Source organism: Coffea arabica, chromosome 9e (genome assembly GCF_036785885.1).
Source record: "Coffea arabica cultivar ET-39 chromosome 9e, Coffea Arabica ET-39 HiFi, whole genome shotgun sequence".
Taxonomy (NCBI): Eukaryota; Viridiplantae; Streptophyta; class Magnoliopsida; order Gentianales; family Rubiaceae; genus Coffea; species Coffea arabica.
The window spans coordinates 32,742,717-32,760,668 of record NC_092327.1 but is presented as its reverse complement, the minus strand read 5'-3'; the positions used below and the strand labels follow the sequence as shown (position 1 = coordinate 32,760,668).

The window sequence follows — 17,952 nt, the reverse complement described above, 5'->3', positions numbered from 1 at the left end:
ATATACTTTTAAAAGTAAGGGACAAAAAAGTCAGTTTGCAAAATGTGAGAGACATTTTAATCGATTTTCCCTATATAAACTGGAGATGGCCCTTGTATAAAAGCACCGATGTTGGCTTCCTTTCCCAAATAAATATTCATCAATTTCAAGTTTGAATTAGGGTAAATATCTTCAAGCTCAAACTCAAATATATTAGTATTTGAACTTGACTTAACTCATTGGCAACCTTATTGTGTATTTTCTTGGGTTCATTTTGGTTAAATTACTACGTGCTATATGTGAAGTCAAAATCCAATCAACTTTTAATCCTGCTTCTTAGATAATGTGTTATATACATACTACTCCATTACAATAATTTCGTTGAAGGATATAATTTGGTAGATTATGGATTTTAACTTTCTTTTCTACTAAAAATTTATAATTTAAAGGGTTATTATCACTTTACCCCTTAAACTATATCACTATAATTAGTTTATCCCCTAACATTATCTTTTAGTCACTTTACCCCCATAAGTAATTCAACTCAACATGTTAAGAAATTTTGGACAAAAATACCCTTTTATTTTAGGATTAATCACATTTAACCCCTTAAGGTATACCTCATTTCTCAGTTTACCCCCTAACCTTTAATTTTGCTCACTTAACCCCCTATAGGACAAAATTGCCCTTGCATTATTTTGACTTTTTATTTACCTTGTTTTCCTTTCTTTCATTTCTTTTTTTGTTTCTTCTTTATTTAATTATTTCTCTTTTCCACAAAAATCTTCACCGTAATGATTGAAATTAAAAAAGAGGAATTGCAGAGATCTATCTTCTTCTGAAATGATTAAAAAAAATATTCAAATCACTTTCCTAAAATACAATTTTTTTAGCCTTTCAATCCTTTCTTTTATTTCTTTTTCTTTTTCTTCTCTCTTTCATCCTTCCCAATAGAAAATTTCATTTCAACGAAAATTTTTGTTTTGAGTTTATAATTGCATATTTCTGGGTGAAGGTTTAAAAGGCATCAAAAATTAATTTTGATTTTTTGTATGATGCCACGTGTCACAAATTTCAATTGATGATTATTAATCAGGTCACAATTTCATCTTAAGATATTTTCTTGGGAATAAAACGAGAAACTAGAAAGGAAAGAGGAAAACCCAAAATTAAAAGAATTGAAAGGCTAAAAAAATTGTATTTTAGGAAAGTAATTTGAATATATTTTTAATCATTTAAGGAGAAGATAGATCTCTGCAATTCCTCTTTTTTAATTTCAATCATTAAGGTGAAGATTTTTGTGGGAAAGAGGAAGAATTAAATAAAGAAAAAAGAGAAAAAGAAATAAAAGAAAGGAAAACAAGGTAAATCAAAAGTCAAAATTATGCAAGGGCAATTTTGTCCTATAGGGGGTTAAGTGAGCAAAATTAAAGGTTAGAGGGTAAACTGAGAAATGGGGTATACCTTAAGGGGATTAAATGTGATTAACCCTTTATTTTATAGCATTACTACATTGTTATTAGGGTTATTATCACTTTACCCCCTTAACGTTTGGTGCTACTATCAATTTCCCCCTTAACGTTATCTTTTAGTCAATTTACCCCCCAAGACTAGCGGTCAGACTTAACGGAGTTTGTTAATTAAAGTGAAAAGACATGTTTAACTCTTAAAATTATTATCACTTTACCCCCGTAAAATATAGTCTCATTATCAATTTACCCCATAGGGTTATTTTTTAGGCAATTTATCCTACCATTAAATCAATTTAACAAGTTAAAAAACTTTAGAAGAAAATACCCTCCTCTTTGTATAATAAAAATAATAAAAAATTTAAATGACTCTTCTCCTTTTTAGTATCAAGAAAAAAAGTCAAAGTATTAATTAATTTCTTTCTTCTTGGCAATTTTATTAATATTGAAAAAAAATAGAAAGATGGAGAGGGGAGAGGGAGGGAGAGAGGGAGAAAGAGAGAGAGAGAAAGAGAGAGAGCTCAATTCTTTTTTTTTAAAAAAATTACAAATAAAAAAATTAAATATTTTTATTATTTTAAAATTATTTCACTTTTTTGTTTACCACCAAATTCCAATCCTAATCTCGACAATCTTAAAGTAATACGATAATGTTAGACTTTTCTTTATTTTCTTTTTTTGCAAAATCTAATTTTTTATCTCCTTCTTTTCTATCTCTTTTTCTTTTCCTAGTATTAATAAATGTGAAAAAAAGAAATTTGAGAAAACCTTTTATTTTTATGTTTTTCGATCTCTTAAAGTAAAAAAAAAAAAGAAGAATAACCATTCCAACATTTTTATTTTTAATTATCTATTAAAAAGGGTAAATATATTTAAATTTTTTTAACCATACTTGTTAGATTAACGATGAGGTAAAATGCCTAGAAAATAATGTTAGGAACTAAAGTGATTGTATCAGTATAATCTAAATGAATAAAGTGATTGGAATGAGTAAAGCCCTTGTATCACTATAATTAAAAATAAAAAAGTTGGAATGGTTTTTCTTCTTTTTTTTTTTTTACTTTAAGAGATTGAAAAACATAAAAATAAAAGGTTTTCTCAAATTTCTTTTTTTCACATTTATTAATACTAGGAAAAGAAAAAGAGATAGGAAAGAAGGAGATAAAAAATTAGATTTTGCAAGAAAAGAAAATAAAGAAAAGTCTAACATTATCGTATTACTTTAAGATTGTCGAGATTAGGATTGGAATTTGGTGGTAAACAAAAAAGTGAAATAATTTTAAAATAATAAAAGTATTTAATTCTTTTTTATTTGTAATTTAAAAAAAAAGAATTGAACTCTCTCTCCCCCTCCCCCTCCCCCTCTCTATCTTTCTATTTTTTTCAATATTAATAAAATTGCCAAGAAGAAAGAAATTAATACTTTGACTTTTTTTTTTTTTGATACTATAAAGGAGAAGAGTCATTAAATTTTTTATTTATTTTTATTATGCAAAGAGGAGGGTATTTTCTTCTAAAGTTTTTTAACTTGTTAAGTTGGTTTAATGGTAGGATAAATTGTCTAAAAAATAACTCTAGAGGGTAAATTGATAATGAGGCTATATTTTATGGGCGTAAAGTGATAATAATTTTAAGGGTTAAACATATCTTTTCACTTTAATTAACAAACTCCGTTAAGTTTGACCGTTAGTCTTGAGGGTAAAGTGACTAAAAAATAACGTTAAAGGGGAAATTGATAGTAGTACCAAACGTTAAGGGGGCAAAGTGATAATAATCCTAATTTAAATGCAAACAAAAAGAACATAAATTAAATAATTATTCAAAATTAGAATATATAATCAATATAAATAATCGAGTAAGAGTGACATTTCATAATTTGTACGACGCATTTTCTTAGTTATCTGAACTAAGAAATGCATGAATTTGTGTTAACGACTTACACAAAAAAAAGAATGTATTTGTGTGATTTAAGATACAAAGAGATAATTCCCGACTCAGCAAATAGATTTTTAAGTAGCTAAGTATCTGCACAACATCTCAAGTATATTGATAAATTCATATGTTGCTAGCCATAGAAAAACTGTGGAGTACAAAATACTTGTACCCAAGAGCTTTTAGTATTGATCACATTTTAGTGTAGTTAAAAAACAAGCTCCAAAAATACGTAGGAAATTAGTGGATTTATTAGTGTTTTTTACTTATAATACCTGAAAACTTAAATAGTAATAGAGTGGTATCTTTGTAATATAAGGGCAACCCCTAAATTGATTTATCCCTGTAATGGTAGTAGGTAGTGTATTTAAATAGCATATGTTTCCTCCCAAAAAAATTAATAAAGAAACAACTTTTATCAATACCTATTCCCTATAAATAAAGACTCTTTGCGATTTAGTAAAAATTGAAGGAAATAATTGTAATCATACGAAACCTCAAGGGTGGTCCGTGCAATTTATTGTTTTAACGGTTGGTTACCCACTTCAAATATGTATTCCCGCACGAATCCAAATCCGCAATTATTAAGGATTACTAATTCCTACTGCTATGAGGAAAAAGATTTCCAATTTTCCCTACGCTAAGCTAGCCAGTCTGATGGTTGGTTTTAAGGATCATTAAATCATCGATTGAAGTTTGGCTATTCTAAGTTTAACAAAAACGTCTTGAAGTTTGGCTAATTCCATGGAGAAAAAGGCGAAGAAGGCCCGTAGTGCACCACCGCAGTCGCGCCAGAAGGTGAAAGCTTCTCTCCTCTCCTCTCCTCTCCCTTTTTCTTTTGAGATTGTTTATTCCTGAGTTTATCTTATTTGCCACACTACTGCGTCTTGGACTTGTCTTATCTATCAGCTTCTTTAATTTTTAGGGGTTTTCATTGAAAAACAATCATAAAAAGATGAATTGTTCATTCTCCATTGTTGCCTTTTAAATTATCAAGTACCTTTGGAATATGAAACCACGTCTTCTTTCGCTAGCTATATCCAATATTGGATATTGGCTGCGTGGGCATATTACTTTGCATGTTAATCTGCCCTGCGTTTTTGTCGATAAATATCTGATCAAAACTTGTATTTCTTGCTATGTTGATTGTGTCTTAGAGACTAAGCTTTACTCTTTTTTTTTTTTAACTATACAACTTGTTCAAACCTGTCTTTTGAATGTGGAAATATTGCTTTTGCAGGATTGGATTGATCAGTTGCCGGAAGAAATTCTGGGAAACATATTGTCACGCATGGCGATGAAAGAGGCAGCAAGGACAAGTATCCTTTCTCGTAGGTGGAGGAACCTCTGGAAAATTTATGGTAGCCATTTGGATTTTGATGCATCGGAAACAATGCGGCTTATGTTCGATGGGGTTAAAGAACGCCACATCGAAGCACCAAAATATCGAGATTGGGTTAATCAAGTCTTAGATTCACATGAAGGTTCATCATTAGAACGACTGAGAATTGCTTTTGACTTGGGCGGGTCATATATTTATGCAACTGCTGTTGATAAATGGATCGACTTTGCCATCGTGAAAAGAGTCCAAAGGCTTGAAGTGGATCTGACTGCAGCTGCCGGATGTTATACCTGTTCTGATAGTGTCTATACTTTCCCGTCCTGGTTGCTGGATTTACCTTCTGATTTTCCGAGTTTTGACAGACTAACAGCCCTGTGCTTGAAGTCTGTTTCGATAACTGAAGAAGATCTTGCATACTTCTTATCAACATGTCCTTTCCTCGAGCAACTAACGGTGGAAAATTCTTCCTCTCTGCAAAACTTCAGAGTTTCGGGTCAGTCGCTCAAGTTGAAGCACTTGGAGATTGGATACTGCCAGAAGTTGCAGAATGTTGAGGTTTCAGCTGCAATTCTTGTATCTTTCAAATACGCCGGGCCAAGGATAAACATATGCCTAATACAAGTTCCAGAACTCGCTTTAGTTTCCTTTAGTAATCAATACTGTGAGAAGTTCATCATCAATTCTCCAAGTTCTTTGTATCTCTCTCGGCTGGAGAAACTGGAATTGGATCTGAGGTTCACGGTAATATCGATTAACACAGTTTCTGCATTTTGATTTATGTGCTACTTGCTTGTCTTTGTTTCCTAAATTGTTCGCTGGTGCTGGTTTGCTTTTAACCATTAACTTCTGCTTTTAACATCTCGAGTGCAGGGTTCAGCAAGATGCGTAGGTTTTCCATCTAATTTTCCGGAATTCAGCAACCTTAAGCACTTGGAATTGAAATTTGTAGCAGTTGCCGATGAAAGTGTTCTCTTCTTCAGCTCCATCATAGGTGCATCTCCTGGACTAATTAAGTTGACATTGAAGTATGACATTGATTGGGCAACAAGACACCAAACCTTATCAAATCCAGAAGTATTTAGAAACCAAGGAATGTTAGAAGTGTGTGAGAAGGAGTGGGAAGAGCAAGCAAGGAGATACAGTCACAAGTGTCTCAACGTGATCGAATTTGTTGGTTGGGCTGGGATCAAGACCGATGTTCAACTTGCCAATTATTTGCTCGAGAATGCCATCTCACTAGAGAAGATCATAGTTGATCGCCGAATTCCTCGTTATACTCGAACATCATGGAATGAAGAGCTCTGTCCAATGCCAGGGAACAGGGAAGCTGCTTTACTAAGTGCGAAGGAGCTTCAGAGGAAACTACCTCCCAGAGCCCAGCTGATTATAGTTTAGCGTTTGAAAATCCAATTCAACAGAACTATTCTATTGTTATTGGGGTGCTTGTTTATGTGTAGTTTCTTTATGTAAAATCAATTTCGTTCAGTTTCAACAAATCCCCCTTTTATTCAGTTCTCCATCTCATTTGCTCTCTTTCTCCCTTTTTCTTTCAATAACATTCCTGAATTACATTGATAATTCCTCAAGATTCATCTCTTTTCTTCAGAGTTCGGACATAGCTCAAATGTTAAAGCACTAATCATGCATGATATGATGATCATCAAGAAGTACATATGGATAAAATAAATTAAGTCAATTTATAAAAAAATAAAAATAAAGGTTGTTAGAAGAGAGAGGAAAACATAACAAAATATAATTAAAAATGATTAAGTTGTTAAAAGAGAGAAATTATGAAAAAAAATTGGTTAGTGAAGAGTTGAATATGAACATGGGTAAAACCCGAATATCCATACGACTCATTAATTCTCTTTAATTAGGCATCTTAAATAGGAGAGAAAAAAAAATGAGCAATTAAGTTTACGAGATTTATGACTATTTCACTTGCCTCCCCCCAAACTTTTGAAAAGCTCATAAACCTCCCTTGATAGAAAGAATATTAGGACCTATTGCTGATATATAGGAGGCGTTGCGGATTGACTAATGTACCATTTCTCTTTGGTGTTACTAAAAGACACAATTTGATATAAAACATTTTTACGACAAAAAACAGAATTAACCTGAATCAAAAAACTTATTCGACTGTCTTTAGAAAATTGGGTGCACAAAGGCAGGTTATTCTGACAAGACAGCAAAAAATTGGTTATATCTTATATCTACTCGTGAGTCGTGGCACATTTTAGGTTAATGAATTCATGATCAATAATTGGTAGGCAAGTGACAAGATGGTTGTGATTTTAATGTCATATGTTCTATTTTAACAAGTGATAAAGAATGAAATAGGGAAGGGTTAAATCTGCATCCCACCATTTTAAATCTGCATATGATACAACTTTTAATACTAATAGCATAAGTAATCAATTTACATGGCACAGGTGATTAATACATTAAAGGTTAATCCTATCTACCAGAGGAATGTATACTAGACGTTGGGTCATTGACGTTAGTCAATGAAGTTGACTGTCAAGTGTTAAAATAATATTTCTAAATTGTCCATTGAACTTTTGAACATTCTGATTCCGGTGTTTGATATAATGAATATTTTTTGGGAGTTAATTCGACATTATACCTTTTAATTATAATTGAATTTTCATTTTGATCCTTAAACTTCAAAGCAAGACATTTAAATCCCTAAACTATAGTACCTCCCCCACTTTAGTCACTAAAGTTTAAAACATGTTCCATTTTAATCTTTGAAGTATAAAATTAGTCATACTTTAGTTCCTAAAGTATACCCACATAAATAAAAATCCAGCTCACTTCCTCAAAGATCTTGCTTATGTAGAACAAATTTTATAGATTAGGGACTAAAGTGAAAATTTAGGTATAATAAAAGGATGCAAAGTGGAATTAATCCTAGTTTTTGGTTACGATACCCAAATGAGGAACAAATTTTTTTTTTATTTCAATGCCTAGTATACAAATAGAATAGATTGATTACAATTAATACAAACTTGAACTAATTATTCTGGATTTATTTATAAAACATACCATGTTTTATTGCTTTCATTTTTTTTCTACCATGTTATTGGTTTATTTATGTGAAATTTAGCCATTTTTTACTTTTAGAATAATTGGGGATTGGTACTCAAAATTTTCAATTGTAATATTTGATTCATTGTAGCATATATATTTTTGGGCGAGTTACACTTTACCCTCCTATGGTTTAGTGTTTTATTACATAACTCCCTCTATAATTTCAAAGTTATATATAACCCCCTTATGATTTGGATTAAAGTGTTAAAGTGACGAAATTTGCAATCCATAACGGAGTCAACTAAAATATCAAAAATACCCCTATGTAAAGTTAAAAATTATTTATTAACCATAGATGGGTTATGTATATATATTGAAAATCATAAAGGTGCTATATGGTAAAAAATTAAACCATAAGAGAGTTGTATGGTAAATATAAAATCATACGGGGTTGGAGCATCATGTATATTATGTTTATATATTTTGATCACTTAAGTCATTTTAGTTTTTAAACAACGGTAATTTCAATATTTTCATAGGTTCCATTATGGTTGATCATTTCCGTCATTTTGACACTTTAATCTAAACTATGAAGGGGTTATATATAGTTTTTAAAACTAGAGTGAGGCTATGTAAAAATTAGCTATACCATGGGGGAAAAGTGTAATTTGCCCTCTATTTTTACATTAAAGTTTTGCATTCGCAAGCAATATAATTAGCAATGTAAAATATAAATTACATGAACCAAAACAAATAAGATCTTGCATACTTCTTATCAACGTGTCTCTTCCTCGAGCAACTAATGGTGGAAAATTCTTCCTGTCTGCAAAACTTCAGAGTTTCTGGTCAGTCACTTAAGTTGAAGCACTTAAAGATTGGATATTGCCAGAAGTTGCAGAATGTTGAGGTTTCAGCTGCAAGTCTTGTATCTTTCAAATACGCCAGGCCAAGGATAAATATATGCTTTATGACAGGTTGTCAGCCTGTGCAATAATAATACCTGCTCAAACTAAAAGTAATTTCTGTAGATAGTGGTGAGCAGGGTCAAATCCACAGGGACTGGGAGTAATTATTTCTTTTCAAGTTCACAGTGACGAGAGGGTGTTTTTGTGCAGAATGTGACAATCAAAGAAATTCAACTAAAATCTAAGAAACTACTAAAAATTAAATAACAAATTACTGAAATCAAATGAGTGATAATTAAGGATCTAGCCAAGAAATAACTTCAGCAACGGTTCACCCAATTGATCATCGATAAGCAAAGGCAATTCCAATTATTTACTAATAAATAGGTTATAACTACCAAACAGGCGATGGCAGTCAACCCCTCCTTACTGTGTCGGTGATCAAGGTACGCCCGTTAATCACTGCTCTAATTGAGAAATAATCCTAGGTACGCCCATAGAATTTAATTCCCCAATTGCCTTACGTATTAGAGGAGCCCTATTCTAACCAAATAACACACTACCAGGGTTATTTTAGATTAGCCCGCGTATTCCCCTGACACGAATCTAATCGTGCCAGTTGTCACTATTTTGAGGCAATTAAACAATTACGGATTTAATACCTCAAATGACAATAGATTATCAAATCAATTAATTATCCGGATCCAAGACAATCAATTAATTAAACAACCATAAGCACTGCAACCAGAGAATATGCAAATACCAATAAATAAGAGAAAAAGATAAAATTAAATCGATCTCACAATTTTAGATGATTCAAAGCATCCGTTACTCCTTGACTAGAGAAAATGAATTTAGCTCATCGTTGATGGAAAAACCCCATACAAAGCTGAAGTGATAGTTGCGGCCATTATGTGGTAGGAGGAATTCACTACAGACCGCAAGGAAAAATCAAATGAAAAAGCTACAGGGAAATGATTCAATGCTTCAATGGCTCCTGTCATCCGAGAGGCAACTACTACGAAGAAGCAAAGGAAGGAAAAGTCAAAGGTGTAAGCTAAGCTACAGGACGAAAGGCTAAGGAAGCCAGCCGTCTTCAGTCCTCTGCTGCTCTTGCCTTGTGCGGCGGCTCCCCTTAGGGGGAAGAAGAAGACTCCCTACTTCAGCCCTGCGTTTCTCCTTTTAATGCTGCGCTCTGCGAATTACCAAAAAGGACTTGTATCTCCTTGTTCCAAAAATGCCCTGGATGCCTGCTACTTGAACTCTTTCTTGATAACTGTCAAATCGGCACTTATTATGGTATTTTCGTTCTACTCCCTGAAATATATGTAAAATACTAAAAGTGAGTAGAATCTAATAATTAATTCACATTGGGTTAAGTAATAGGGAAAATTAATAATAAAATAAATGATAAAATTGCAACCTATCACTTTATAGAAGTTCCAGAACTCGCTTTAGTTTCCTTTAGTAATCAATACTGTGAGGTGTTCATCACCAAATCTCCATGTACTTTGTATCTCTCTCGGCTGGAGAAACTGGAATTGGATCTGAGGTTCACGGTAATATCGATTAACAGTTTCTGCAATTTTATTTGTATGTTACTTGTTTATCTTTGTTTCCTAAATTGTTCACTGGTGCTGGTTTGCTTTTAACCATTAACTTCTGTTTTTAACATTTCGAGTGCAGGGTTCAGCAAGATGCGCAGGTTTTCCATCTAATTTTCCGGAATTCAGCAACCTTAAGCACTTGGAATTGAAATTTGTAGCAGTTGCCGATGAAAGTCTTCTCTTCTTCAGCTCCATCATAGGTGCATCTCCTAGACTAATTAAGTCGAAATTGAAGTATGATATTGATTGGGCAACAAGACGTCTATTCTTGCAACTCCATTTGGATACCGAGAAACGTTAGATGCGTATGAGCAGGAGTGGGAAGAGCAAACAAGGAGATAGTGTCTCAACGTGATCGAATTCGTTGGTTGGGCTGGGATCAAGACTGATGTTTTAACTTGCCAACTATTTGCTTGAGACAGCCACCTCACTTGAGAAGATCATCATTGACCGCCGTACTCCTCATTATACTCGAACATCATGGAGGGAAGAGATTTGTCCAATTCCAAGAAACAATGAAGCTGCTTTACTAAGTGCAAAGAAGCTTCAGAGAAAACTACCTCCCAGAGCCCAGTTGATGATAGTTTAGTGTTTAAAAAACCAATTCAACAGAACTATTCTATTTTTCTACCAGATTGAGACTGTAATATTAATAGGAGGGCTATAAATGAAACGAATTGAACTTTCCACAGTTTAAGCTCGATTAGATTTAATATTCGATGGATTTGAACTGGAAAATTTATTTAGTTCTTCAATTTTTAATATTAAATTATCATTAATACATATATAAGATCTATATAATAAAATAATAAATATATAATTTTATATAAAATATTAACAAATTTTTTAAATAAAAAATATTAAAAATTGTTTGAATTGAATTGAGTCTTAATGAGTCGAATGTCTATAAGTCTGAACTCGATTCGATACTATAAATGAATTTTAGTTCCCACTAGAATTCGAGCTTGAATTCATTGAAAATCAAACTTGAATCGAGCTCAAACTGTTCGTTAAGGCTTCGTTAAGGGGTCGGCTCATTTACCGCCCTTATTAGGAGTGCTTGTAAGTTGTAAATAATTATGTATACTTTCTTGGGAAAATGACTTATTTCATCCCTCACATTTCGTAAAAAAATTCTTTTTGTCCCTCACACTTAAAATATAGCAAATTCGTCCTTCAGATTTAAAACCCGAAGCTTTTATATCCCAAAATCAACTCTCGATTGTGAATCAAACCATCCAACAAAATAGTATAATATTGTATTGGACAAATTCTATTGTTCAACTACACGCACATGCTCAATGGAAAATTCTTCTTCTCTCTAGCACTCTTTTCTCCTCCATCTCTCTGGAACTCTTTAAATTAAAATCTCTATCATCTCTTCTTCCATGTAAGAGAGACGTTTAAAATCTCTTTCATCTTTTTAATGAGAAAGACCGAATCTAGTCATTTCTCTATGAGAGGGAGCTCTCTCTCTCTCTCTCTAATTTGTAATTTCCCTTGTTTGAATATATTCTCTCTCAAGGTTTTTTAATTAGAGATTCTTCTCTTTTAGAATCTCTTAGTGAGAGTTTCTTATCCTTTCTAGTAACGCCCTATAAGTATGATTCCCTCACATATATATGCTCTAGTTAATGTCAATTTTATAGAATTGGAAGTAACGGAAACTTTATCTATATTTATTTATTTGTAAGTGAGAGGTCTTATAATCTCTTCTACCATATCACCCAATCCAACCCTCCCCTCCCCTAATCTATCTATCTTATTTTCCCTTTTTCTCACTATTTTTTGAATCCAAATTGCTTCCATTCTTGAATTGGAATCATAATATGCGACGCAATTAGTAAGCAAGTCTTACCTAATATAAGCTGCAGAGAAGGAAGTTCAAGCTTAAACTACAATCTTTTTTTTTTTAAATAATACAACAATTCATTAGTGATCAATGAACATGGTGGATAATATCAAACTCGGCCTCAATAATTGGTTCAACAATTTTTTTGAAATCATATGCCCCTCGTGCTCTAGAATGTAGGCTTAAATGCATGCATTGTACATCTTGATCCTTAAGAAGTACGTGTTAACCCTATATGATTAGGTGTAAAATTTCAATACAAAAAGCACTAATTGTACACTATAGAAACCATGGTCTAAAAATATTGTTGAACCTGACTGCGCATTTGAAAGCCCTATATCTATTCTCCTCTTACTAGCTCAAGACTTCCTCACTGCACTCATCTCTCATTTTTCCCTTCTGGCCTTCCATGTATTCCAATAAAATTTGAGAACCTTGGTTGTCAAAATTCATCATCAATTCTCTAGGCTTCATCATTAATTTGACCTACTACAGGGTTCCTTTAATTATGTGGCAGTCTGCCCAAGATATATGTCCACATTGTTCAGACTAAATTTTGTCAAATTTCTCTTATTTGATAGTTGATATCTGCTGTAAAAAAATTCTTATTGGGTTCTTAATATTCTATATCTATCTCTTCTTGTTGATTTAGCATGACATTTTTTTCATATACATAAAATCCTATTTTCAATGGTTATATGGTTTTGTTTATTTTTATTTTTTTATTAGTTTTGAAAATATTTGAGTTGCATATGTTATAAGGTTTGTCTAATGAGTTTGCTAAGGGCACTAATTAAGTGAGCCGTAAGTGTTAGTTTTTTTTTTTTTTTTTTGGAAAAATACTAAATTGAAAAAGTGTACAAATGTAATTGGGCAATAAATGTGAGCTATGTCCTACAGTTGCAAGATTTTGTATATTAGTTAATGTGGTTAGAAAAAAAAATTTATTTTTTAACTCGCATCCATTTTCACACCCTTCTGACCCCCAACTGTCAAACACATGATCTCATCAGCATAGACCGTTGATTACCAATGTCTAAACTCATGATCTCACTTCTCGAGACATTAGCAATTAGCAAATACCTTTTTTTTTTTTTTTAGCAAATACCATTTGAAGCAACAAAAGCAGTTAAGGTCGACAAGTAAACGGCTCATGTGCATTTAGTTCTCGAAATTTATTGATATCAATTGTTCATTCCATCACTTTATTTTCCATCCAGTTGGAGAGCAGCATGCATCTGCTTATCTTTCTGCGACAAAGCTTTGAAAAAATTGGCACATTCTAATTACTGCAATGAGATTGAATATTTCGTTCATAATCTTTTATTGAATCACCTTCTCTATACAATTCGCTGTTTCAGGTGATCATACAACAGGTACTCGAGAATTTAGTGAGAGTTAATAAGATTTGCAACCATCCCTCTTTTTGGAAAGGGGGGAAATCTTGAAATAAGAAAAGCAATTTTTGGAATTTGACGTAACTGTGTAGCTTGACTAAGATAGAAAGACAAGAATTTTAATTGGGAAGAAATATGAAAAACAAAGAAAAAAAAGGAGGGTGAATTCATGAGAAACTGCCCAAAATTTAGATCTCAAATATATTGATTGCTGCCTGATAATGATGTTTTACCATGACTAAGAAAATGTTCACAATATTTGAGAGGTTTGTTAGAGAACGCGTAAAGTCGTGACATAGTGTAGGGCCTTCAATTGGCGGGGCTTATTGTTCTACGCAGTTGAAGTATCACGCCTTCAAGAGGGAAAAGGCTCGATCAGCTTATAGTAGTAAAAGAAACCATGCGAGGGGCAATTGAAAACATTTTCTCTTCTTTTGCAAGCAAGCATCACACCTATGAAGGCGGGATGACACATTAGTGACCAAAAGCACGTCTTTTAGGGGTAAGGCAACTGATGGCATCATTTTTTTCTTGATGTTAATTGTTTGTATCAAGGCCATCAAGCAGAGACCGAATGAGGGGCTAAAGGGTACAAGTTAGGGTAACCAAACCTGCCTTTTTTTTAATGCATATGTTCAAAATCATCCCATTCATATTATAGCAGATTATTAGTGTTGTAGAAGCTCTTTCATAATAATCTCAAATTATTAGTGTTGTAGATACTCGTTCGCAATAATTTTACTAGAGAGAAATTGATAAATCTAAAATCAAAGAGCACATATATGATAACAATGTATAACCATATAATAATCAAAGAAACCTAAATAATCGATATCCTGAATACGTAATGACAGAAATATTCAAAAGAAACATAAGGTCATAACAAATTAAACAGGATTTCCTTCTTCTAATCCTTAGAACTATAGGAGGAGACAATTGGACAGTAGAAATGATCTTTTTGGGCGTGGCGCCTCAGGTACTCGATCCATCATGAATTCTTCATATTCCATGGCCAAATTTCTCCACATTACTTTACCCACATAGGATACATATTTCTCTTCCACTGCTTTCTCCACATACAAACTTCCAAGATGCTCCGACCCTTTAAAAATCTGATATACTTTTGAGTTCCTCCAATACCAATTTAGCTCGCCTGGATAATACTTCTCCCATGCAGTTATGTATATGTCCAATGTTCCCTTCACAGACGAGCCCTTGAGAATTGGAAGTCCAACGGTTGTTGTCAATTGAAAAGCCTCCTTTTCTGGTGACTCTTCCTTGATACAATCCTCCTCTTCCTCTTCTTCTGTATCGTAGTTGGCCTCAGCTAGAATGCTTCTCTCCACGTTCTCAACTTTCTCCAACTCTCCGGCAATGGGAAAGAGTGCTTTCATCTGACTTGTCGCCTCTCCTACGACAGAATCTGGAAAAAATTTGCGGGCTCTGAAGAGGGTGAAGGAAACGCTGGAATGTTCATCAAAGATGAACTGATTTGGGACCGAGAAAACAAACTTTTGGTTCCATGAAATACTGTATTTTCCACCTACACAATCTCTCAACATTGTTCGTAGACATTGGCCTTCCTCGACGGATATATCAACATAGTATTTGCCTTTCTTTTCAGGATTTAGTTTAGCATGATTGACACCGATTTCAATGATCCTGGAACCTGTTCCTGAGGAAGTCGGAGCAGAGAAGTTGGCATTAATTTAAATTTTTTGGGGTAAATTACATATTCCCCCTTGTGATTTCATTTATTGCCATATGACATCCCTAATATTTCAAAATTTCAACCCCTATGATTTTATGTAATATGAAAATTTGACAAAGAATAGCCTATGTAATGGCATTAGTTAAAATATCAATTGGGCCCCTATTCAGACGACTTAATCACCTTGCATAAAAATATCGGGAGATTACATAGATAAATACAAAAATCACAGGAAGTAAAGTAGATATTTATACAAATCATAAGGGGTTACATGGATATTAAAATTTTATCACATGCGCTTTTAAAGTGCGTTTGGTATGAACGCCATAACTGATTGGGCATCCTGTTCATTTTTCACTTTACATAAAACCATGAGAGAGTTATGTGACTATTTTAAAACCTTAGAGAGATCATCTGACATTACATAAAATTACAAGGGGGTAATAAGTAATTTATCCAAACTTTTTTCCTTGTTCTTACTTACTAGTTCAGTTAAATTAGAAGATAACTATTTCAGCTATTAGACAGGCAGTTTATGAACGAATATGTGCAATCTGCAATGCTGAATAGGATGAGAAAGGCATGCAATTATAGTATGTAAAGGAGTCTAGTCGAATTGTATTCCTTCAGAAATAGAGAATTTCTGCCCTGTGAAGAATTTCTTATTCTTTCACAAAATCGGATTTCTGCAAAAATAATATGTTATGTAATAGTTAAAAGTTAACAGCAAGTAAAGCGACCGTACATAAGAAATTGCATACCTTTGTCTGAAGCCATTGAACCTTGATTATATACTCTCTCGTGCTCTATGTTCTTTGTGGTGGCTATTGGGATTAAACCACACAAACAACCTTTTTTTTCCTCTTTACCACACGAACAACCTATTTATATAGCTTACATATTGAACACGAAAGCGAGAGTTTCTAATTTCAGGAATCCTTTTCTGGAATTTCTCATTAAGGTAAATAGTTTTTAAAAGAAATTACTAGGAGATATGCCTGTGCTTCCCATACCAAACCTAGAGTCCCCTTAAAGGTAAATACTAAATAGTTTCTAAAATAGATTTTGGGAAAACAGGCTGCCATATTTTTATCGGTTATATTGAAAGTCGGAGGGAGAGTTCCAAAATTTGATTAACCTTTTTGGAATTTCCCGTAAAGGTAAAGAGTTTTTAAATGAAATTACTAGGAAATATGCCTGCACTTCTCATACTAAACTTAGAATCTCCCATAATGACAAATATATTTTTATTAGAAGGATATTAGAAAATAAACCTACTCGTTTCATGTTAACCCTAGACGTTGAAATTGACTAGAAATGAATGGGATGAATGTACTAAACCCAGATGTTGAATTTTACTTAGAAACCAATTGTGTGGATCTAACTGGACTTCTCACAAAATAAAGTAAATCTCGAATTAACTCAAATTACAAATAAGTATAACAGGTCAATTTGCCTAGTTATATTTATTAAGATAAAATTTTGCTATTTTTGACAATTACATACACTATAGTTTAACCAGTTGAATAATCTAGAAAATTGTCAAGTTTTGGCTTAAGTGAATCAAGAGAACCAACTACCTCTAGAGTAGTTGACCTCCAGAGGAGGTTTAAAGCTCCTTTGACTTGTATTCTTCTCTAGAATAACCTAGAAAAACTCACCAAGGGGTGCAGAGGTATTTGGCTGATTCGATAGTGGTTCAATTCATTTTGGGTTCCCCATTAACCATTTTGGATCCACCCATTTCCTTTAGTGTAGAGTAGAAATAGGTGTAAAATAGAGACAATAAAAATAATGAGAGAGAGAGAGAGAGGTGAAGAATGCTGCTTTGAAGACATTCCAACTCGTACTTCATGTTTTACAATAACTCACCCTTATTCATAGCTTCACTTTCATCAAGTTTAAACATAGTTGGGAAAAATGCACTTTCGTCCCTAATGTTTGGGTGAACAATTAATTTCATCCTCAAAGTTTGAGTAAAAACACATTTAATACTCAAACATTATCAATTTCGGTCAATTTAGGACAATTGACAAAAAAACTCTTGAAATTGGAAGGTGGTCACGTGAGAAACATAATCCGTTAGTGTAATTTTATGCAGCCAACAAAAATGGGAAAGTATACAATCTAGCCCTAAATTTTGCAGGCAGAGTTTCACCATGCTCAATCCCTATTATTCTACCTACAAAAGCAAAGGCCATGGAGAACCTGGAGTGCTAAAATGAGAAGTAGAAGTTCTTCTTCTTCGATTTCATCAACACCGATCTACAATTGTGGATTGAGAACAACACTAACAACTTCTAAGAGTTTGTTTGATAACATAAAAAAGTGCTAAAACTGAACATTTTCAGACATTCAGAAGTTTTAGATGTTTGATAAATAAAAATTCATCTACTAACTTGTTAAACGGTGCTAAACTTGTATATATTTTTTTAAGCATAAGAATCATAACTGAATGCTTAATTCTGATTAGACTCAACAGTTTTAATTCAACCATCTTATCTTATCTACCAAATCTACCCTTGTTTATTAACAATGTTTAAAATCATTATTTAATTAAATAACCTGATATTCTCTACCTAATAGCTTTATACTTCTCTTTTCTCCTTATTTAAGGACTTTCACAGTTTTTTCATACTCCTCACATCTTTTTACTCTGTCATAATTTTATCATTTTCCATTTTCTACTCTTTCATAATTTTCATTTTTTTCCTTTCACTTTTTT

The 17,952-nt window shown here is 32.9% G+C and overlaps 1 protein-coding gene across 1 annotated transcript; it reads left to right on the top strand.

Annotated features, from left to right (window-relative positions):
* Window positions 1–4,124: 4,124 nt before the first annotated feature.
* LOC113709848 (F-box/LRR-repeat protein At3g26922-like) lies at window positions 4,125–6,117 on the top strand. Its single transcript, XM_027232701.1, has 3 exons — window positions 4,125–4,178; window positions 4,621–5,463; window positions 5,593–6,117. The coding sequence occupies exons 1-3, from the start codon at window positions 4,125–4,127 to the stop codon at window positions 6,115–6,117; spliced, it is 1,422 nt and encodes a 473-aa protein (XP_027088502.1).
* The last annotated feature ends 11,835 nt before the right edge of the window (window positions 6,118–17,952 follow it).

What these genes read in the sequence shown, in the direction of transcription:
- LOC113709848 (XM_027232701.1), top strand. Translation starts at nt 4,125, where the DNA reads ATGGAGAAAAAGGCGAAGAAGGCCCGTAGTGCACCACCGCAGTCGCGC. An exon ending in CACCGCAGTCGCGCCAGAAG is followed by an intron (nt 4,179 to 4,620) that starts GTGAAAGCTTCT and finishes TTGCTTTTGCAG; the next exon opens with GATTGGATTGATCAGTTGCC. An exon ending in AATTGGATCTGAGGTTCACG is followed by an intron (nt 5,464 to 5,592) that starts GTAATATCGATT and finishes TCTCGAGTGCAG; the next exon opens with GGTTCAGCAAGATGCGTAGG.